This window comes from Coregonus clupeaformis, chromosome 19, assembly GCF_020615455.1.
Source record: "Coregonus clupeaformis isolate EN_2021a chromosome 19, ASM2061545v1, whole genome shotgun sequence".
In the NCBI taxonomy this organism is placed as follows: Eukaryota; Metazoa; Chordata; class Actinopteri; order Salmoniformes; family Salmonidae; genus Coregonus; species Coregonus clupeaformis.
Window position 1 is genome coordinate 10,904,800 of NC_059210.1, and position 23,394 is coordinate 10,928,193.

Here is a 23,394-nt window from a genome sequence, read left to right on the forward strand (position 1 = left end):
TACAAAATACCTTAGTAATTAGCTAGGAAATATTAGTCGTACAAACATCTGCAATACCACCACATGTATACCTGTGTAGGCCTACACCTATGTTTCTGACATGCATTAACTAAAATAAAGACATACTGTATAAAATTCACAAGCATGTCAAGTTATCAAGACTCAGCAGATACTTGTTCAATCAATCTATAAATCAAATGTATTTATAAAGCCCTTTTTTACATCAGCAATTGTCACTAAGTGCTTATACAGAAACCCAGCCTAAAACCCCAAAGAGCAAGCAATGCAGATGTAGAAGCATGGTGGCTAGGAAAAACTCCCTAGAAAAGCAGGAACCTAGGAATAAACCTAGAGAGGAACCAGGCTCTGAGGGCTGTTCTGGGTGGAGATTATAAGAGTACATGGCCATTAAGGCCAGATCGTTCTTCAAGATGTTCAAACATTCATTGATGACCAGCAGGGTCAAACAATAATCACATTAGTTATAGAGGGTGCAACAGGTCAGCACCTCAGGAGTAAATGTCAGTTGGCTTTTCATAGCCGAGCAATCAAATCAAATCAAATTGTATTGGTCACATACAGGTGTTTAGCAGATGTTATTGAGGGTGTAGCGAAATGCTTGTGCTTCTAGCTCCGACAGTGCAGTAATATCTAACAATTTCACAACATATACCCAATACACACAAATCTAAGGAATTAATTAAGAATACATATATACATATATGGACGAGCGATGTCAGAGCGGCATTGGACTAAGATACAGTAGAATAGTATGAGATGAGTAATGCAAGATATGTAAACATTATTAAGTGGGGCGGCAGGTAGCTTAGTGGTTAAGAGCGTTGTGCCAGTAACCTAAAGGTTGTTGGTTCTAATCCCCGAGCCGACTAGGTGAAAAATCTGTCGATGTGCCCTTGAGCAAGGCACTTAACCCTAATTGCTCCTGTAAGTCACTCTGGATAAGAGCATCTGCTAAATGAATAAAATGTAAAGTGGCTAGTGTTCCATTTCTCATAGTGGCCAGTGATTTCTAGTCTATGTCTAAGACAGCAGCTAGTGATGGCTGTTTAACAGTCTGATGGCCTTGAGATAGAAGCTGTTTTTCAGTCTCTCAGTCCCTGCTTTGATGCACCTGTACTGACCTCGCCTTCTGGATAGTAGCGGGGTGAACAGGCCGTGGCTCGGGTGTTTGATGATCTTTTTGGCCTTCCTGTGACATCAGGTGCTGTAGGTGTCCTGGAGGGCGGTTAGTTTGCCCCCGGTAATGCGTTGGGCAGACCGCACCACCCTCTGGAGAGCCTTGCAGGCGGTGCAGTTGCCGTACCAGGCGGTGATACAGCCCGACAAGATGCTCTCAGTTGTGCATCTGTAAAAGTTTGAGGGTTCAGAGGTCAAGACAGCAGGTGCGGTAGAGAGAGAGGGAGCGGGAGGGTTGAAAAAGCAGGTAGCACGTCCGGTGAACAGGTCAGGGTTCCATAGCAGGCAGATCAGCAGAAACTAGATCAGCAGCACGACCAGGTGGACTCCGGACGGGGACAACCAAGAGTCGTCAGGCCAGGTAATCCTGAGGCGTGGTCCTAGGGCTCAGGTCCTCCGGAAGGGGAGAGAGAGAGAGATGGGAAAATTAGAGGGAGCATACATAAGATCACACAGGACACCAGATAAGACAGGAGATTCACATGAGATAGAACAGACTGACCGTAGCCCCCCGGCACATAGACTATTGCAGCATAGATACTGGAGACTGCGACGCGGGATCGGGGGACACTGTGGCCCCGTCCAAAGTTACCCTCGGACAGGGCCAACTAGGCAAGATATAACCGCACCCACTTTGCCAAAGCACAGCCCCCACACCACCAAAGGGATATCAACAGACCACTAACTTACTACCCTGAGACAAGGCCGAGTATAGCCCACCAAGATCTCCCCACCGCACAAGCCCGAGGGGGTGCAAAAGCAGACAGGAAGATCATGTCAGTGACTCAACCTACCTTATATGTTTGTCAAAAGAGAGATCAGGGTCCAGAGTAACGCAGAGGTCATTCAGAGTTTTATTTTAGAAGACTGCACAACCATCGAGATTCATTGTCAGATCCAACAGCAGATTTGTTTCTTGGGACCTAGAACTAGCATCTCTGTTTTGTCTAAGTTTAAAAGTAAACTTTTGCCGCCATCCACTTCCTTATGTCAGAAACACAGGCTTCTGGGTAGGCAATTTTGGGGCTTCGCCATGTTTCATCGAAATGTATAGCTGTGTGTTGTCTGCATAGCAGTGAAAGTTGACATTGTGTTTCCGAATGACATCACCAAGAGGTAGTATACACTGAGTATATCAAACATTAGGAACCCCTTCAGAACAGCCTAAATTCCTCGGGGCATGGACTCTACAAGGTGTTGAAAGCGTTCCACAGGGATGCAGGCCCATGTTGACTCCAATGCTTCCCACAGTTGTGTCAAGTTGGCTGGATGTCCTTTGGGTGGTGGACCATTCTTGATACACACGGGAAACTGTTGAGCATGAAAAACCCAGCAGCGTTGCAGTTTTTTACACAAACCGGTGCACCTACTACCATACCCCGTTCAAAGGCACTTAAATATTTTGTCTTGCCCATTCACACTCTGAATGGCACACACACAATCCATGTCTCAATGCTTAAAAATCTTTTTTTAAACTGTCTCCTCCATTTCATCTAAACTGATTGAAGTGGATTTAACAAGTGACATCAAAAAGGGATCGTAGCTTTCACCTGGATTTACCTGGTCAGTCTATGTCAGAGCAAGTGTCCTTAATGATGGTGTCGAAAGCGTTACAGAGGTCTAGGAGCATGAGGACAGACGCAGAGCCTTGGTCTGACGCCATTAAAAGGTAATTTACCACCTTCACAAGTGTATACCAGGGAGCTAGTTTCTTGTGAATTTTTTGGGGTGGTTTAAGCGTTGCAACTGTTCATTTTCTTGTTACCTGTTGTATTCGGCGCATGTGACACATTTTGATTTGATTAGGGTATTACGCAAAGGTTAAATTTTAGATCCTTTTTGTAGATAGGTTATACAAAAATGACTGCTGTCAATGCATTTCCCAAATGACAATCTCCTGTGTGAGGAGCATAGAAGGATATGGTGAGGACCCATCTGCAATAGCCTCGTAATTACCAGACTGATTATCCTTGCGCTATCATTCTGTGGTAGCTAACCATTCATGTAAGGTCGAGAGATCAGGCGGCTTGCGAGGCTCACTCTGAACAAGAATTGAGGATACTCAGTCTGACTGATAAATCTATCAATTTAATTGTTTTTCATAATATTTTACAATATCAACTGTTGATGACAACATGCTTGACTCTACAAAATTCTGGAAGAGAAGCTAACTTCCTTAACAATAGTTTCATAATTTTTACTCAAACATTATTATTAGACTGTAACACAATAATTGAGATTCTCATTGACGTACATACAACATGGCTGGCTATAACCAGTAACATAAAACAGTGATATGATTTCAGTAACATGTGCAGTAAAATGTTAGCTGAAATAATGCTTTATAAAACAATGGGACAGTTTCCGCGACACAAATTAAGCTTAGCCTTGGACTAAGAAGCATGTTCAATGAAGATACTCCATTAAAAGTGATTTTTAGTCCAGGATTAAGCTTAATCTGTGTCTGGGAAATTGGACCAATATCTTCTCATGAATCAATGCACACCATATGCCAGCAGGTGCAAACTATCTGCTGCTAACAAAATTCATCTTTTACAATCAAGAGGTAGACCACTTGCTTCATATTTCACCTCATAATTAGGGTTGTTGCAAAATTCTGGTAATTTCCCCAAAATTCCCAGGTTTTCCGGAAATCTCGGTTGCAGTAATCCTGAATTTCCTACTCATTCCCTCTTGATTCCGGGAATGTTACAACCGTGATTAGTGGAAAACCTGTGGATTTTGGGAAAGTTACCGGAATTTTGCAACCCTACTCATAATGCATATTCGTATTCCTCTGTAGCTAAAACACTTGTTTACTCTGCAATCGTCCACATTGTTGAGAGAGATAGAAGCCAACCACTGATGAGTGATGACACTAACACTGAGGTGTTGTAAGTACATCACATGGTATTATTCAGCTGTGCATCCAGGGTTCATTCAACACTAATATATAATATATATATATAATAATATATGCCATTTAGCAGACGCTTTTATCCTAAGCGACTTACAGTCATGCGTGCATACATTTTTACGTATGGGCGGTATCCTGGCCTTGCAAGTGCCATGCTCTACCAACTGAGCTACAGAGGACCAACACCATCAAGACCGTTACAACTTCAGTTCAGTTCACTCAGGCCAAGGTTGTTTTCATTAGGGCACAACATAACAAAACGTTTTAAAACGTTGTGCAAAAGAAAACGAATATGAGCGTTTCTTATTGGACAGGTCCAGGTATCCCCCCCGTTCTAGTTTCCATCCATTTTCTTCTGTTTGGTGCCCACTGAACACAACCCAGATCTTGGCTGAAACCAATACGTTGATGATACACAGCGTCCTCCCAGCACCAAAAGCCCAGTCATTATACTTGCTCATCAGGGGAATGTAGTGTAGTATCCAACCCAATTTGAACTGGTGGTACTTAGGCAAAAGTTTGTTGAGATATTGGGTTGGGGTGAGGGGTACCAGACATGGGGTTGTAGCGTTGGGTGTAATCTTGCATGCCAGATTTGTATGCAATATTCAGAGACACACTTGTCTTGTTCCATGAGACTAAGTTGGGTGAGGAGGGAGGAAATGGGGGAGGGAGGAGGGTTAGTGAGTCTCTCCGTTAACCAACGAGCCCTCCCCCCGAGGTGAGGACGACCGTGACACCCCCCTTTCAGTGTTGTCAGAACTAGTGTTGCCGCTCTGGCTGTGCTGGTCTGCCGAGGCAGCACTGGAAGGAGTGGAGGCGGGCTTGGTTTTCTCCTTAAAGTCTGTGATTATGACCGTCAGGTCGCCCACCGTAACCTCCAGGTGCTGGGCACTGCTCCGGTCCACGTTTTTTAACCTGGGCCTGGGAGGGGGACAGAGACAGAGAGGGGTATAGATGGATATATGGTCATTAGAAGAACTGGAGAAGGAGTCAATAGTATGGCTAGTTAGGGTACTAAGAGGAGGAGGAGTCGTCAATAGTATGGCTAGTTAGGGTACTAAGAGGAGGAGGAGGAGTCAATAGTATGGCTAGTTAGGGTACTAAGAGGAGGAGGAGGAGTCAATAGTATGGCTAGTTAGGGTACTAAGAGGAGGAGGAGGAGTCAATAGTATGGCTAGTTAGGGTACTGAGAGGAGGAGGAGGAGTCAATAGTATGGCTAGTTAGGGTACTAAGAGGAGGAGGAGTCGTCAATAGTATGGCTAGTTAGGGTACTAAGAGGAGGAGGAGTCAATAGTATGGCTAGTTAGGGTACTAAGAGGAGGAGGAGGAGTCAATAGTATGGCTAGTTAGGGTACTAAGAGGAGGAGGAGGAGTCAATAGTATGGCTAGTTAGGGTACTAAGAGGAGGAGGAGTCAATAGTATGGCTAGTTAGGGTACTAAGAGGAGGAGGAGTCAATAGTATGGCTAGTTAGGGTACTAACAGGGAGGGGTCGATTGAAACCTGTAAATTATTTTGATAAAAAATGTAATAATCATGTAAATCATCGCACTAAAATAAGACGATTGAAATATTCTTCAACATTTATAGTATCTTTGTGAATATGTTGTTCAAACATAGGTTCCGCCTTACCTCATCTTCTTGTGGCTGTTCTTTTTCAGTGTTGGTTCCTTTTCACTCTTCTCTTTCTCCGATTTCTCCTTCTTCTCTTTTTTGGGTTGTGTGGGTGAAGCAAACTGTGGAGTGACTTGCTGGGCGACCAGTTGGGAGACAGGGCGAGGCTTCCTAAAAAACAGAAACAAGTGTGATTATAATATTATTATTTACCCTACCTTGTACACCTGCACATAGCCAGCAGATTCCGACCATACCGTTACGCTTGTTTACGCCGCAGCAATGGTAGTGTCAGACAATCTGCTCTTTTGTTGTTCAACACGACACGCCAATCCATAATTGCTGCTGTGGCTACTGCTAGCTAGTATGGGGACGAAAAGGGCAGTTTTCCCGGAAAACTAGCAGTATTTCAATCTTCGATGTATCAGTGTGGAAAAAGGTAACACTTGGAGTACAGTGGCATATCCCATCCTTGCATTGAGCCACGTTTTCAGACCCATATCTCGCGCCGGCTCCACGGTGTCTTAATGTAACCATGATTGCGTTCCAACCCCAGTGCAGCTCAGCGTAAACAAGCGTAACGGAATCTGCTGGCTACCCTGCACAGTGATATGGTACTGGTACTCCCTGTATATAGCTTTCTTCTTGTGTATTTTATTCTGTGTTACTAATTGTATTTTCATGTTTTCTTATTTTTAACTGCATCGTTGGGAAGGGCTTATAAGCAAGAATTACTTGGTAAAGTCTACATCCGTTGTATTCGGCATGTGACAAAAATATAATTGTATTTGTACATATGCATTATTCACTGCATATTTATGCACACTGAAAATATACAGGGGTCCTCTTTTGCTAGATTCCTATTGTATGATGTATTGTATGGTAAGGTAGACTACCATGAGGAAACACACTGCACACTGACAAATACTGCACACGGACAAATACTGCACAGGAACAACATCTTACGAGGTCCAGTACTGCACACACCTGACCTGTTGACAACTGACTACTTTCCCTGGAAAATGTTCCTGATCAATTCTGCACCCCAAAAATGAAATGTTAGTTTTATTCCTTTATTGAAAAAATATATACAGTGGAGGCCAGGTCATCTGATGCAGCACTCCATCACTCTCCTTCTTGGTCAAATAGCCCTTACACAGCCTGGAGGTGTGTTGGGTAATTGTCCTGTTGAAAAACAAATGATAGTCCCACTAAGCCCAAACCAGATGGGATGGCGTATCGCTGCAGAATGCTGTGGTAGCCATGCTGGTTAAATGTGCCTTGAATTCTAAATAAATCACAGACAGTGTCCCCAGCAAAGCACCCCCACACCATAACACTCCTGTAGCTCAGTTGGTAGAGCATGGCACTTGCATTGCCAGGATTGTGGGTTCGATTCCCACGGGGGGCCAGTATAAAAAAATGTATGCACTCACTAACTGTAAGTCGCTCTGGATAAGAGCGTCTGCTAAATTATGTAAATGTAAACGTAAAAATAACACCTCCTCCTCCATGCTTTACGGTGGGAACATGCGGAGATCATCCCTTGAATTCTAAATAAATCACAGACAGTGTCACCAGCAAAGCACCCCCACACCATAACACCTCCTCCTCCATGCTTTACGGTGGGAAATACACATGCAGAGATCAATCCGTTCACCCACCCCACGTCTCAAAAAGACACAGCGGTTGGAACCAAAAATCTCCAATTTGGACTCCAGACCAAAGGACACATTTCCACCGGTCTAATGTCCATTGCTCGTGTTTCTTGTCCCAAGCAGGTCTCTTCTTCTTATTGGTGTCCTTTAGTAGTGGTTTCTTTACAGCAATTTGACCATGAAGGCCTGATTCACACAGTCCCCTCTGAACAGTTGAAGTTGAGATGTGTCTGTGACTTGAACTCTGTGAAGCATTTATTTGGGCTGCAATTTCCGAGGCTGGTAACTCTAATGAACTTATCCTCTGCAGCAGAGGTAACTCTGGGTCTTCCATTCCTGTGGCGTTCCTCATGAGAGCCAGTTTCATCATAGAGCTTGATGGTTTTTGCGACTGCACTTCAAGAAACTTTCAAGAAAACTTTCAAAGTTCTTAATGTTCTGTATTGACTGACCTACATGTTTTAAAGTAATGATGGACTGTCGTTTCGCTTTGCTTATTTGAGCTGTTCTTGCCATAATATGGACTTGGTCTTTTACCAACTAGGGCTATCTTCTGTATACCCCCCCTACCTTGTCACAACTGATTGGCTCAACAAACGCATTAAGAAGGAAATACATTTCACAAATTAACTTTTAAGAAGGCACACCTGTTAATTGAAATGCATTCCAGGTGACTGCAATGCTTTCATCAAGGCAAATGGTGGCTATTGAAGTATCTCAGATATAAAATATATTTTGATTTGTTTAACACTTTTTTGGTTACTACATGATTCCATGTGTTATTTCATAGTTTTGATGTCATCACTATTATTCTACAATGTAAAAATAAAGAAAAACCCTTGAATAAGTAAGTGTGTCCAAACTTTTGACTGGTAGTGTATATAATTGACAATTTGCCAGACTAACTGGACCATAGAATCTGGCAAATAATGTCCCCAAATTAGAAGTGTCTCATTCAAACTAACCGCTTGAATTTGGGCTACCATATTACAATGATTTAGGAGTCCTCTGTTGTAGGTTCAGCAGCCTGCTTGATACAGTTACAGCTCATAGTAATCACTGCCTGTATCAATAGTCTGAAACTGCCAGGACAACATTTCTTCGATTTTCTTACCGTGTTGACGTTCCCTTTCTGACATCGCACATCATGCACTTGAAAGCTTCGGCGGTGTTCCTGAACGTACAGACGCTACAGTCCCAGTATCCATCGTCGGAAGAGGGCTTGGGTTGCCGCTTCGGCCTTCAAAGAAAACACGCACACAGAGATGGGGCCCAACACTGTCAGTATAGCCATTTAAGCTAACATATTCATGAATGTGTGAATACTTTTTTTAAATAAAAAAACAAGAACACAAACTACTCTTATTTGAGCCGTATGATCAGATTCGCCCATAAAAGAGCCAACCCGCCGCCATGAAGCTACAATGTAGCTAGCTAGCGGGGCTAAGCATCCATTGGTCGCGCACTCTGTTTACAAGTGTTCATCACATATTTAGGCAATTTTTCAAGATAAATATGTATTTTTTTTTTTTACCTTGTGGGGCTCTTCTTGTCTCCCATCGTATAAAACCTATATATTGTTTGAGCTCAATATGGGTTAATTTGACGGGGAAATTACCAAAGCCGCTCTCTCAGTTGTCGTGATAACTTCAGTCGAGTGGAGGGATGATGATCACGTGGTAAAGTCTATCCAATCACTCTCAAGGCACACGCAGGAGCATAGAGGACAGTGGAGGAGAATACCATTGAGATGAATAGGATATACATTCATATCATGAAGGACCTTCCACCTAGTTTTCTGTCATAACATTGTTCCACAATTTGTATTTTGCATCTAGATGCAGTGAATTTGCACATAAGGCAGGTACATATACGTTCTCATGGAAATGTGAGGCAGAATTCCCCCTTAGCCTTTTCCTAAGTATATCTGATTCCATTTTAGAATAGAAGAACACTTATGGATGTGTATGTGATACCTGCATACATAGCATAAATGGTCTTGTGTTGCATCATATAGTGCAGTCAAAGGTCCAAACGTTACCATTCCAGAACGGTAGGTGGCGGGATACTCATCGTAACATACTGCATTCCACCAATCAAAAACCGACGACGAAGAGTTAGAATTTTGGTGGCGTTTGTTGTCGAAAGTTGCAAGTGCAGAAAGGTTAAATAATATCTACTGTTTTATCGCAAAAAAAAATGCAAGCCTACCTTTAAAACTAATACACAGAACACTTTCAGTCGGTAAGTTCGTTTTTCATAGCAACAACAGCTTCAGTGCAAGCTAGCTAGCAGTGGCTAGCATATGTTTGTTAGCTAACGTTAGCTAGTAAGTTAGCTAGCTATACAACATTGTTTGAAGCGACATCATTGCAATTGACTTGCGATGTTCATGCATCAACATTATGAATCATCCATTTTTGAATATCAATGACATTTGTATAAATACTGCATAGACAATTCAATTGCTATATATTTGCAGGTTTTACATCCTCCCAGTCCCACACCACATCCCCCTCTTGAGGAGCCCTTCAACAACTATAAGTAAGTTAGCTAGCTACAACTCCACTACAGTAACTGGACAATCGGTGTGTACAATATGAAGGGACAGCTATACTGAAACCATACTTTCATGGTTTGATTTGCCATCTCTCTCTTTTTGCCAGAGTACATAAGTGACGTTTAGTTAGTTCACACACTGCCTGTACTAACTGCACAAAGTTACTGTCAAACGGGGCATGCATGTGCTCGTGGAAAACTGGAAAGTCGTAAGTCTGACATGATTGTGTTTAAGTGCATTTGAAGTCGGACCAATTCTTCAACCAGATTTTAGCTGACTTGATAATACCTCAGCATGACCTCAGTCTCGTGCTTAAAGGTGCAATATGCAGAAACCATTTCCTGGTTGCTAAAATTCTAATAGTTTGCATAATTTCAGTTTATGACAGAACAAGCAGTCATTGTGTAGATAATCATTCTACCATCTAAACCGCTGTGAAATATATTTTCCATAACCAAAAATATTGTATTTTCAGCTGTTTGAAGCTGGTGTACAAAACCAAAAGTAAAAGATGCAAAAACTGAGAACAGGAAACAAAGAAATAGCTCACATAGAACATATCTACCACATCTTAGACTTGCTTTCAATGATGACAAATGACAGATCTATAACTTACATTTCTATGTGAATTTTGTGCTTCTAATTTGACCGGTGATGTGGTCCAACGAGACTTCGAAACCAGGCTAGCTAACACTGCAAAGCGAGCTTACCAGACTAGCTAACGCGTCTAGGCGATATAGTGAGTTGCTGGGGGAGTGGTTGAATGAATGGCCAATCCTATTGCTCAAACACAAATAGATGACTTTTCTGTGTGTAGTCTTGAATATCTTACAATGACAGACTGCAACAGAGCAGGTAAATGTCGAACTGGAACGTCAAAATGCGCTGGGAAGTTACTTGCCCGGTCGGGCCAGTGACTGATGAGATCCACTGGTCTAACATGTTTTTACTGGCCTCAGGACAGCGGGCCATCGTTAATGTCACCCCCTGCACCTCTTTGCTTGTTCTGCCCACCATGCTTAATTTGCTCCCATTGGAAATGACAGGCTGTGGTCTATCTTGGGTTAGTTATAAAAAATATTTCCTAAAGCCCTCACGGGTAACATCAGCTAGCTTATAGCTACTGGCAAGGAAAGCTTCAAATCAAATCTTACCTAATTTTATTTAATGCTTACTTAACAAGCCCTTAAGCCTTTTAAATGAATAGAAAATACAATAAAAAGTAAAGCAATAAAATAACAATAACGAGGCTATATACAGGGGGTACCGAGTCAATGTGTGCGGGGGTACAGGTTAGTCGAGGTAAAATGTAATTGTAGGTAGGGGTAAAGTGACTATGCATAGATGATAAACAGCGAGTAGTAGCAGGGTAAAAAAGGTGGTCAATGCAATAGTCCAGGTAGCCATTTGATTAACTGAGGGGGGCAAGGCGTTGTCGTGCCCTCTTCACGATTGTCTTGGTGTGTTTGGACCATGATAGTTTGTTAGTGATGTGGACACCGAGGAACTTGAAGCTCTCGACCCGCTCCACTACAGCTCCATCGATGTGAATGGGGGCGTGCTCGGCCCTCCTTATCCTGTAGTCCACGATCAGCTCCTTTGTCTTACATTTAACTTTAAATTTAAGTCATTTAGCAGACGCTCTTATCCAGAGTGACTTACAAATTGATGCATTCAACTTAGGATAGCCAGTGGGACAACCACCCTTTTTTTTATGGGGGGGAGGGGTAGAAGGATTACTGTTATACTATTCCAGGTATTCCTTAAAGAGGTAGGGTTTCAAGTGTCTCCGGAAGGTGGTCAGTGACTCCGCTGTCCTGTCGTGGTGGGGGAGCTTGTTCCACCATTGGGGTGCCAGAGCAGCGAATAGCTTTGACTGGGCTGAGCGGGAACTGTGCTTCCGTAGAGGTAGGGGGGCTAGCAGGCCAGAGGTGGATGAACGTAGTGCCCTCGTTTGGGTGTAGGGTCTGATCAGAGCCTGAAGGTAAGGAGGTGCCGTTCCCCTCACAGCTCCGTAGGCAAGCACCATGGTTTTGTAGTAGATGCGAGCTTCAACTGGAAGCCAGTGGAGTGTGCGGAGGAGCGGGGTGACATGAGAGAACTTGGGAAGGTTGAACACCAGACGGGCTGCAGCGTTCTGGATAAGTTGTAGGGGTTTAATGGCACAGGCAGGGAGCCCAGCCAACAGCGAGTTGCAGTAATCCAGACGGGAGATGACAAGTGCCTGGATTAGGACCTGTGCCGCTTTCTGTGTAAGGTAGGGTTGTACCTGCGAATGTTGTAGAGCATGAACCTGCAGGATCGGGTCACTGCCTTGATGTTAGCGGAGAACGACAGGGTGTTGTCCAGGGTCACGCCAAGGTTCTTTACACTCTAGGAGGAGGACACAATGGAGTTGTCAACCGTGATGGCGAGATCATGGAGCGGGCAGTCCTTCCCCGGGAGGAAGAGCAGCTCCGTCTTGCCGAGGTTCAGCTTGAGGTAGTGATCCGACATCCACACTGAAATGTCTGCCAGACATGCAGAGATGCGATTCGCCACCTGGTTATCAGAAGGGGGGGAAAGGAGAAAATTAATTGTGTGTCGTCTGCATAGCAATGATAGGAGAGACCATGTGAGGATATGACAGAGCCAAGTGACTTTGTGTATAGAGAGAATAGGATAGGGCCTAGAACTGAGCCCTGGCGGACACCAGTGATGAGAGCACGTGGTGCGGAGACAGATTCTCGCCACGCCACCTGGTAGGAGTGACCTGTCAGGTAGGACGCAATCCAAGAGTGAGCAGCGCCGGAGATGCCCAACTCGGAGAGGGTGGAGAGGAGGATCTGATGGTTCACAGTATCAAAGGCAGCAGATAGGTCTAGAAGGATAAGGGCAGAGGAGAGAGAGTTAGCTTTAGCAGTGCGGAGAGCCTCCATGACACAGAGAAGAGCACGTTGTGGGAGAGGTTGTTATCCTGGCACCACACTGCCTGGTCTCTGACTTCCTCCCTATAGGCTGTCTCATCATCGACGGTGATCAGGCCTACCACTGTTGTTTCGTCGGCAAACTTAATGATGGTGTTGGAGTTGAGCGTGGCCACGCGGTCTTGAGTGAACAGGGAGTACAGGAGGGGATGAAGCACGCATCCCTGTGGGGCCCCCGTGTTGAGGGTCAGCCTGGCGGATGTGTTGTTGCCTACCCTCACCGGTCAACTGTAAGTGCTGTTATTGTGTAGTGGAAACGTCTAGGAGCAACAACGGCGCAGTCGCAAAGGGATAGGCCACACAAGCTCCCAGAACGGGAACATCGAGTGCTGAAGCGCGTAGCCCTTAAAAATCGTCTGTCCTCGGTTGCAACACTGATTACCGAGTCTCTGGAAGCAACATCAGCTCAATAACTGTTCGTCAGGAGCTTCGTAAAATGGGTTTCCATGGCCGAGCAGCCGCACACAAGCGTAAGATCACCATGTGCAATGCCAAGTGTCGGCTGGAGTGGTGTAAAGCTCCGCCGCCATTGGACTCTGGAGCATTGGAAACACGTTCTCTGGAGTGATGAATCACGCTTCACCATCTGGCAGTCCAACGGACAAATCTGGGGTTGGCGGTTGCCAGGAGAACGCTACCTGCCCCAATGCATAGTGCCAACTGTAAAGTTTGGTGGAGGAGGAATAATGATCTGGGGTTGTTTTTCATGGTTCGGGCTAGGCCCCTTAGTTGCAGTGATGGGAAACCTTAACGCTACAGCATACAATGACATTCTAGATGATTTTGTGCTTCCAACTTTGTGGCAACAGTTTGGGGAAGGCCCTTTCCTGTTTCAGCATGACAATGCCCCCGTGCACAAAGCGAGGTCCATACATAAATGGTTTGTCGAGATCAGTGTGGAAGAACTTGACTGGCCTGCACAGAGCCCTGACCTCAATCCCATCGAACACCTTTGGGATGAATTGGAACACTGACTGCGAGCCAGGCCTAGTTACCCAACACCAGTGCCCGACTTCACTAATGCTCTTGTGGCTGAATGGAAGCAAGTCCCTGCAGCAATGTTCTAACATCTAGTGGAAAGCATTCCCAGAAGAGTGGAGGTTGTTATAGCAGCAAAGGGGGGGACCAACTCAATATTAATGCCCATGATTTTGGAATGAGATGCTGGACGAGCAGGTATCCACATACTTTTGGTCATGTAGTGTATCGCCGAACTTTTGCCACACACGGAGGCTCTATGACTGTATGATTGGCCAACAACAAGCTACACGCACCACCTGTGAAAAGCAAGAGTAGCAGCATAAATGATACAATTTCTCTCTCTACTGAAGCAGTCGCATTCGGATCTGTACGGGTCCTTCCGGACAAGTCAGTTCAAATTACACACACCTGAGACCTGTGACTATCCTATCAGATCAGTTCCAGACCCCTGACATGATTTAGAATTCTGGATCCGGATCGGGTCTCGGGTATTCGGGTACAGGTGGGTTGTGAAGACCTAATCAGAACCCAAAACATAAGCTTGCTTTACTCCAATGTTTGTAAACATCATAAATGTAAACAAAAACCCTGTATAGTTTAAACCATGTTTTGAGGCTATCATTTTCAGTTAGACCTTGTATCCATAGCTCTGTCTATATGAATTTGAGTGGTTACATTTCCCAGCTTTTTATCTAAACAGTGGTGGGGTGAACGTTTTGTTATTGTTTCAACTGCGTATTGGCCCTTTCAGATGTACCTTTTGGTTGAAAAGGTGAAAGGTCAGTAGTGAAACATCACAACTTGGGTAACAACATTTTCCACTTTTCCAGCCGGGAACGCTGAACTTCCAAGAACTCCCGACATACGCCCCATTAATGTACAACACACTTTTGTGAAACAACAGCTACTTGTATACATACAAGCAGTGGATAATTAACACATTTGAGTCTGTGGCCTTTTGGGTTCATTATTGTCCCTAGCTCGCAGTCGGCTGTGATTGTATGCTTGTTGTCCCTTGCAGTGCCCAGGCGAAGGAAAAGTAGAATCAGAGAGGCCTATGGCGAGCACTTCTCAGAGAGTGCGGTAAGTGACTGTACAAAGTACTTTTGGCGTATGTATTGTCTTCACTTCAGTGTTATTAGGCCTTAGACCATCCTTGAGGGAATTATCAAAGAGATGTACAATTTATCTAGGTTATTTCTTGCGTAGCAGTTTATACCATATACCAGGGTATTTCGAAATACAGACGGTATGATTTTCAATACCATTTAAAATATACATATTTTCTTTCTTTCTGGGGGTTGGGGGCACCCCCACCTTGATGTTGCTGCGGGTTACGTGCTACGCCACTGCTTATATCTATAAGTGAAAAATAACTATAAGAAATCTGTGTCAAATAAGTTATATCCAACTCAGGGCTCCAACTATGCATTTGGTTTGCTAGCTAAGTGGCTAGATGTCAAGATCAAGCTTATTGGTTACAGCAGATATTCAATCGCCTCCTGGATTGTTGAGATGGCACCCCTTGTGTGCACATTCTGGTAATACCGTATACCCTGGTATGGTACAGAAACGGTATGAAAATCTGGATACCGTCCTGCACTCTTGTTTTTTATTTATTGAACTAATCATTGTCGTAATGCTTATTTTTTAGGTAACATACCCAAGAGTTATGAATGCTGTTGAGAGGAGGACTGCTGTGACAAGACCGGCGCAAGACTATGACAGAGAATTTGAATATGAAACCAATCAGTATAGCGGCATTCGAAGTTACCATGATGATGACCACAGAGGATACCGTAGCGACAGCATTCACACAGGAAGTGTTCGAGGATACCATGGTGACAGTAGACCCATAGGAAGCATCCGAGTGAGGAATTCCCCACCACCCCGACAGGTGGGTGAAGCTTTATTGTGGCCAATCTAAGATTTAGGCCCAAATACTTGTCATTTTCTAATTTTGGTGTCATAAGAAAACGGATTAGTGATGCGAAAGGTTTTAGCTGAATACCACTGTGTATTTTACCAAGTCAATACCTGCTCTACTCTTTTCTATCTCTAATATAGCTATTGGTATTTTTCTGTGCAGGAGGATTACAGAGGTCCATACTACAGGGGATCCAGAGATGATTCTCTGATGGGGCGTCAAGGAGAGATGAGGTAAACCAGGGGTCCCCTCCTGTTACTAATTAGGCCAACGCCTATATGAAGTGATAGTAAGGTGGCAAGCCTGCTGTGTTTTTATGAAAATGTGTGATGGAGACCGGTGCCTTGTATTGCTCCTTACCATATTTATAACGATTCGGTGACAAGTGTAGTGTACTGATGCTGTATATGAGCTTGTATAAAACAGGGTTGTGGTGTTATGCACCCGTTACTGTAAGTCTCTTTGGATAAAAGCTTCTGCTAAATGGCATTTATTGTTATTATTAAATTATTATACTATGAACCACCAGGTGGCAGCAGAGTCTTGTCTTTCTCAAGCCCCTTTCTGAATGGTTTGAGGTTTTGTGTTGATTTGAGGGATCTGAGGAGAATTTTTCAAATCATGTATGTATCTTTGTGTAATCCATAACTTTGGTTATATAACATATGGCATTAATCAAAACCTTGAATTCTGGACTTTTAATTATTACGTCTCAGTAGGAATTAGTACCCCTCTCAGGAAAAACTTAGACTGAAATCCCCACTCGAGATATACCACACTTGACTTATATCACACAATCGCAATGAAGAGGGACTGAAGTGAATTTGCCAACTTATCTCTGTGAGCTATTGTGAGGGAACGACTGAGAGGAGGCTGGTGGCTCTCGTTTCATAACGTATTCCACTTATCAGCCACTAATACTCCTCGCCTTGAGGGGCTTGGAGCGCGACCCCACACAGAGCACAGCTAAAGCCAGTGGCTCTGCTCTGCCACAGTGCTGCCAAGACAGCCGTGTAGCACTGGCCCAAAACAGAGTGGCAACAGTTCACAGGCCAAGACCAACCCCTCCCTTTCACTCCGCCTAAAGTGGAGTCACACCAGGCTCCAGACAAGGACAAAGGGCTCTACTGACTGAGCCAGCCAGCAAGGCTAAACCCCCCCCTAGCTAAACAACCACCACCATGCTCTTGGCTCTCCACAGAATCTATGCACAGTGTACATGTGCTGTCTGCTGTGCTGGGGGGGATGGGGGGAGGGAGAGCAAGCTCTATTAGTGGGCCAGATTCCAATTCCGTTAGCACCAATTATATGACCCACCCTACCGGTGTATAGGGCACCGACGAGAAGTTCCAGGAAGTTCATTCTCAATGCAATCACCCGTTGTGATAATAAATATTAGCGATATTACTGCGCAACGTAGACATTCTATTTTCTCCCAAGATTGCAAGACAATTCGTATGTTGATGTAGTACCCATCGGTTAGGAATGTTTTAACCTCTGTGTTGAGAAGTAGTTTTTACCGTCAGTTTCTGGTGCAAAGAGCACCCCCAAAAAAACGACACTAACCATGAGCCTTGAGGTCTGTATCGTCCAATCACAGAGCAGATACAAGTCACGTGATCCGCGAGTGAACACATGCATGTTCGCCAACAGAGCAGGTCACTTGCATCTCCCCCGTGATTGGACGATACAGCAGCTGTGGAGCGGCATCATGTGCTTGCCAACAGATCATGTGACTTTTCTAATTGTATTATTATGTTAAAACATTTTTTATTGAATATTTAAAACGTACAATATACTTGCAGTGGAGCCGCTCAACAACTACATCATATTAGTCTACTAACAGACTCCCATCCAGAGAGACACACAGAAGCAACCAGGGTCAACGCCCTGCTCAAGGGCACGTCGACAGATCTCCCACAAGGTCAAAAACGGGGACCCGAACCAGCGATCCATCAGCCACCGGCCCAAGATCACGTGACTTGCATCTGCTCTGTGACTGGACGACACAGACCGCAATGCTGTATGGGATGAGTAGTTTGTTTGCCTCTTAACTCCAGTATGTACACAGTCTACCATTGACATTTTTTTTCCCCATATATCAGTTTTTGTAAGGCGAGGTGGTTCCAAACGTAATCTTTTGAATTAATGGTTCACCCCAGAGGTGTTTGCATCTATTCAACGTTTGGAACCACGAAAATCAGCATGTTATTGAAATGCATGCTAAAAATGAGTGGCCGTGTCAGTCCCGGAGCCACAACCACGAAAAGAGCGGCACGGCCCGTCGGTGCCCTATTGCAGAAATGCACAAAATAATTGGCTAAAAATAGTATTTAGAGATTGTAAATGCAAAATGTTTAGTTGACAATTCGAATCTCCAAGTTCGGTCTTTTTGGTTTAGAATGATGATAATAATCATAACTGCTTCCTTGGCTTGTAGGCAATGCTTGTAGGAGACTTGTAGGCAGTGGAGGCTATAGAAGACTCCTGGTGTGGTGTTGACACGGCGGCAGGCAGGCATCTGGGTCTGGTTTTCCACTATTAGTGTGGTCAGTAGGTTGGCGGGAGGAGTCACCCCTGCAGTGCAGCCCACAGGAAGCAGCGGCCAGGAAGTCTTTGGAGGGGCTCTCTCCTGGCCGGAGGTGTCTCATCAACCGGCCATGTGGAGACTGAGGTGGCCAGACTGAAGATGAACAGCAAGGCCACACCACCACCCCACTACCTCTCCCTAACACAATTAAAGACAGGGTACTGGGTCTAGGGGCTGCTTCATGGTCCTCAGTCACAGGGTCCCCCACTAACATGCAGAGAGTGTGTGTGTGTGTGTGGGGTGAACACTGCAGGGGGGGCCTTGGCAACTGAGGCAGGCGGTGGATTAATCAATCTGCTCCTTTGTGGAGCTCTTGACCTCGTGATGAATAGCAGATAATGAGGGAAAATGGGGAGCCTTGTTAAGTGCCAGAAGTGCAACTGGTTAGGAGTCAACTACTCTCCCTTTGAACTTTCAAAGTCACCTCAGACAAACCTTGCTGCACGCTGCTCTAATGGTTTTTTGTAAACCTGTCTTTGTAATTAGACCTCAACCCATAATTGCAGTCATGTTATATTTGTGCATGTGGCTGATTGCATTCAGTAAGATGATGAAAGCGATGGGAGGGATCGGTTGCCGTTTGACTAAAGAAGCCAATTACATTGGTATTGGGTTTATATATTATTAGTTTTCAAAATGAGGTCATTTAAATTTTTTATTTGTTTGTCTAATGATTTCGGTGTAATGGATTGGGGCTTTACCAGCATGACCTTTTTAATAGAGAGAGGCTGAGTCCCAGATGGCAACCTATATAGTGCAATACTTTTGGTCAAAAGTAGTGCACTATATGGGGAATAGGGTGCCATTTGGAACGCAGAAAGCTCTCTCAGATCTCCTTCTGCTTCCTAGCTCAGTCAGCCAGGGCCTCCTTTTCCCACCCTGGTATTGTGCAGTTCTCTCTTTTTGGACCTGAAAGCGATATTGGAGCTCTTATTGCAGGTGGGGCTGTGCCTTGCTTTCAGATCAGCATGTTTTCTTCTCCCTGGTCCGCAAGGATGTAACATGCGTTTAGAGAACATCTTCCTAAGTTGGAAGAACTGCTTTGAAGATATAGATATAGTATAACAAATATTTTAAAAAATTACTTTTTCCTTCTAAAGCTGACATTTTTTTCCAAGTATAGTGTCCATAGAATTACTTTTTCATAGCTTTGTTATGGAAAGAGAGGTGAGGTTAGGGGGATCGCTCACTGCAACGGTGGTAATTAACTTTATTTGGCAAATGGCAGGTTGAGCCTTGGCTACTTCAAACGGGCCTGGGGGTCGTAAAAGCTGGAGGACATTTTGTTTGTGACGTGGCCCTCTAAGTTCAGGCAGGGGTCATGAAAACCAGGTGCCGTTGGATGGTTAATTTATATATACCTCTAGAGTTGGGGCGGTATCCAGATTTTCATACCGTTTCTGTGCCATACCTGGGGTATATGGTATTACCGGAAGTGAACACAAGAGGCGCTGTTTACCTCCAAAATATAACTTATTTTCCAAATAGAACTTTGGGTTATGCACAAAACAATTTAGGCAACATGAATCTTGATCCATTAGGGGATTGAATGTCTGCTGTAACCAAGAAGCTTGATCTTGACATCTAGCCACTTAGCTAGCAAGTTAGCAAACCAAATGCATAGCTGGAGCCCTGAGCTGGATATAATTTATTTGACATCTTATATTTCGTATAGTTACACTTCACTTATCGTTATAAGCAGTAGCGTAGCACACACCCCCCGCGAGGGTGCCCCCTATAAGGCTCTGCCTGTGTGGCTGCTTTATACCTGTATCTGCCCTGTACCCTCAGCCAGGCGAGGCGTGCGCTCATTGTGCCCATACGTCGATGCGTTCACTGAGGAGACGAGTGGCGTTCTTCAGGCTTGGCCTGGAATCCCCTCGCCCTCAGCCTGTATCTGCATCAGCACCCTCTCCCAGGTTTGGTGAGAACCATCAGGGTTCTATAGTATGCACACGGAGAAGGAAGAGGCACACTCGCACCACGACTTCTCAAGTCCCTGGTCCCTGTATGGTCACGGAGTGTCTGCTGAACCTAGTGTGTACACGGAGAAAGAAGAAACACACTTGCACCACAAATGATCAGCCACCATGGCCTCTATTTGGTCCCTGTGCCAAGAGAGTGAATGTATCTGATCCCAGTCTGACCCTTGATACGCCTGTACTGCACTCTACAGTCGCACAGGGACAGTCTGAAGAAGAAGCACCGCAGATCCTGACTAAGAAGTTCCAGCCGGCTGTAAAGGAGGAAGAGGATCAGTTCTCCATCGTAATGTCCATGGAGAGGGAGAAAAGCTAGACATCACTCCAGCCAACGCAATATCCCAAATGTTCTGAAATCCACTGTGAGCTGCAAGATGTGGTTGGCAAAGCTGCAGCTAAATTTGACTTGCCCTGGCCAGACCTCCCTCCGACTGTCCCAACCAGAAAGGACGGTGTTGACCTTGAAGCGTCACAGCAAAAGCAACTACGGCGTCCTCTCCCCTTCTTCATTGACGTCCATGAAACAAGTCCTCGGATCGCCCAGGTACCAGTCCCACACAAGTGAAGGGTTTTTGCAAAGGCAAACAATGCCTATTTGGCCATGGACCGGGAGGCAGAGAAGGGATACACTGCCTTTTCCCCGTGTGGTGTCATCCCTTTCCCCCTCCTGGGCGGAGGTCCACACCTACACTCCCCAACTTGGATGACAAGATCACTGAACAGCTTCTGGAGAAGGCTTATCTTGCTTGTGGCCAGGCTAGCTGCGCACTCAACACGGCAAACCTGCTGCAAGCCTACAACGCCAAGGTCTTGGCAGAGCATGCCACCAAACCGATTGACAAGGATACAGCTATTGAGATCATCAAGGCCACAGAGTTGGCAATCAATTGCTCCTGGGTGACCGAGGACCTGGGACGTGCTATGGGAGCACAGCGGAATCTTTGGCTCTCGCTGATCGAGCTGCCAAACTGGGAGAAGTTGGCCCTTCTGAATGCCCCGGTCAGCCCACAGGGATTGTTTGGAGAAGAAGCAGCCAAGTACCTGATAAACAAGTTCTAGCCTGCATTGGAAGAAGTCAAGGAGCAGGAGGAAGAGGTTGAGGAGGAGCCCATAGCCTGGAAGACAAAGGTCCCCCGCAGACGTTCTAGGAAGAAGACTGCTGCTGACCGCTCACGCACATGTTCAAGGGCACAGTTTGGAAGAAGTGGTTTTAGATGTTTGTCCTTGCGTGGATGCTATTAGATTGTTATTTAGGGCTAACAGGTCTTATGATGAGCTCTGCCTCAGAGTTAACATTCAGTCTTTACAAAGGGTTTTCAAAACTTCATAAGGCCTTTTTAGAGGGTAGTTATTAGGGATGGGTGGATCTGAATCTATTAGAGAAGGGCAATACATCGATTCATCTAGGCTAATCTTTGGACTTAACTAGTTGGTTTTAAAGGTAGGACAGTATTTTCTTCAAATATAGTGTATGTCAAAGTATTTACTTTGATAATATTTGATTGAGGTATTTTCTTCTGTCATTTTAGAATAAGCAGCAGAGCGGACTCCCACCTCAGCAGCGGAGTTCAAGGGATAGCTCCTCTCTCAAGGACCATGTCTCCGGCAGCTAACCCCGATAGAGTGGACTCCAATCTGATGCAGGCCCTCATGTACTTGGACCGAGGGTAGGCCTGTTCCTTCTAGTGCCAAAACTACTCAATAGAACTACTCAAATGTTGGCTTTCAGTTTTACTGTTTTTCAAGATACAAGCCACAACTTATTTTGTCCAGCAACTTTAGTGTTTCGTTCTTTCACTCTACACTTAGAGGGATTTAGAATCCAAGTGCTCATGTAGAGACATTGGCTTTAGTTCTATAGTTGAATGGATGGGCCCTTGAATCCCCTTCTCTCTCTCTCTCTGATTGTCTTATCAGAGAGGACCCTGAGGGTCTTAGGCGAAGGGGCCCGGGGCCCTACCCTGTAGGCCCAGCCGGGGACACTTACACAACCGTACGGGATCGCTCTCCCATCAGGATGGATATCCCACCAGGCCCTGTTCTCATGCGCTCCGGGTCCAACACCAACAGAAGGAGCTACTCCCCAGACAGGGACCAGAAGAGCTTCTCCTACCAGCAGAGCCAGCAGAAGAGTAAGTCTGCATCCCAAATGTCTCCCTATTATTCCCTGTAGTGCACTACGTTTGACCAGGGCCCATAGGGGATGGGAGTTTCCTTTTGGTTTAACTACAGAGCGGTTTAGTTCAGCCGTCAATGATCAACAATATCAGTTTTAAATCTATCACTTTAGTCTGGCTCTGTACCAGTGTCCATACTAGCATACCACTTGACATGAAGCAATGCATTGGATATTAGAACCTTTTGTGTTTGTAACTGCTGCCAGTCATTTTGGGGACCTTTTTTCTCTCTCGCCCCTCCAGGGTATAACGAAGAGCCTCACAGCCAGAACAGAGAACCTGGTAAGTCTACATTACACATTGAACAGCCTAGCCAATTCAATGATCCAACATATTCCTCAAATAGTGTTTTGCTACATGTAGGCCTATCCATAAAGGAACACTTTACATTTACATTACATTTTAATCACTTAGCAGACGCTCTTATCCAGAGCGACTTACAACTTTGGCACCTTGGTTTGAAGTGATGTAAAAGCTGAAATGTAGCACCGCTCTCTGACAGGAGCATCTGTTTTCAGTGGAGGTGTCTATTAAAGAGAGGTGCTGGAACATGTTAACGATTTTAATTACACATACACATTTTTCTCGAAGGCTTTTGATTCAAGGACTGAACTTTGGCTGGTGTGAGAGTAGCATCAACACTGAGCTAGCAGATGTCTTCAAGATCAAGCCAGCACTCACTCACATTACCTTCCCTTGTGAGTGGAGTGGGGCATGCATACCAATATATAGTAACTCTCTTTTGTGCTACAAAATAATTCCATCACTGAATCTAATAAAAAGACTAGGACACATTTTTTTCGGTGGATACAGTGCCTTGCA

General features: G+C 44.8%; 2 protein-coding genes across 3 annotated transcripts in view; one reads left to right on the top strand and one right to left on the bottom strand.

Annotated features, from left to right (window-relative positions):
* Nucleotides 1–4,222: 4,222 nt before the first annotated feature.
* On the bottom strand, nt 4,223–9,057 carry LOC121531639 (YY1-associated factor 2). The gene is made up of 4 exons (XM_041836983.2): nt 8,924–9,057; nt 8,504–8,629; nt 5,750–5,902; nt 4,223–5,038 (listed from the first exon to the last, which is right to left on the bottom strand). The coding sequence occupies exons 1-4, from the start codon at nt 8,947–8,949 to the stop codon at nt 4,795–4,797; spliced, it is 549 nt and encodes a 182-aa protein (XP_041692917.1). The 5' UTR covers nt 8,950–9,057; the 3' UTR covers nt 4,223–4,794.
* A 437-nt stretch (nt 9,058–9,494) lies between these two features.
* Nucleotides 9,495–23,394, top strand: part of LOC121531641 (periphilin-1) — a 32,612-nt gene continuing 18,712 nt past the window's right edge. The window contains exons 1-8 of one of the 2 annotated variants that reach the window (XM_041836984.2): nt 9,495–9,633; nt 9,872–9,933; nt 14,918–14,979; nt 15,551–15,793; nt 15,986–16,056; nt 21,925–22,062; nt 22,313–22,527; nt 22,816–22,854. In XM_041836984.2, the coding sequence (XP_041692918.2) occupies nt 9,933; nt 14,918–14,979; nt 15,551–15,793; nt 15,986–16,056; nt 21,925–22,062; nt 22,313–22,527; nt 22,816–22,854 (769 nt within the window). In that variant the 5' untranslated portion in view covers nt 9,495–9,633; nt 9,872–9,932. The remainder of the gene's footprint in view (nt 9,634–9,871; nt 9,934–14,917; nt 14,980–15,550; nt 15,794–15,985; nt 16,057–21,924; nt 22,063–22,312; nt 22,528–22,815; nt 22,855–23,394) is intronic. The other variant, XM_041836985.2, reaches the window with a different exon arrangement.

What these genes read in the sequence shown, in the direction of transcription:
- LOC121531639 (XM_041836983.2), bottom strand. Translation starts at nt 8,949, where the DNA reads ATGGGAGACAAGAAGAGCCCCACAAG. An exon ending in AGAAAGGGAACGTCAACACG is followed by an intron (nt 5,903 to 8,503) that starts GTAAGAAAATCG and finishes TCTGTTTTTTAG; the next exon opens with GAAGCCTCGCCCTGTCTCCC. An exon ending in AACAGCCACAAGAAGATGAG is followed by an intron (nt 5,039 to 5,749) that starts GTAAGGCGGAAC and finishes TCCCCCTCCCAG; the next exon opens with GCCCAGGTTAAAAAACGTGG.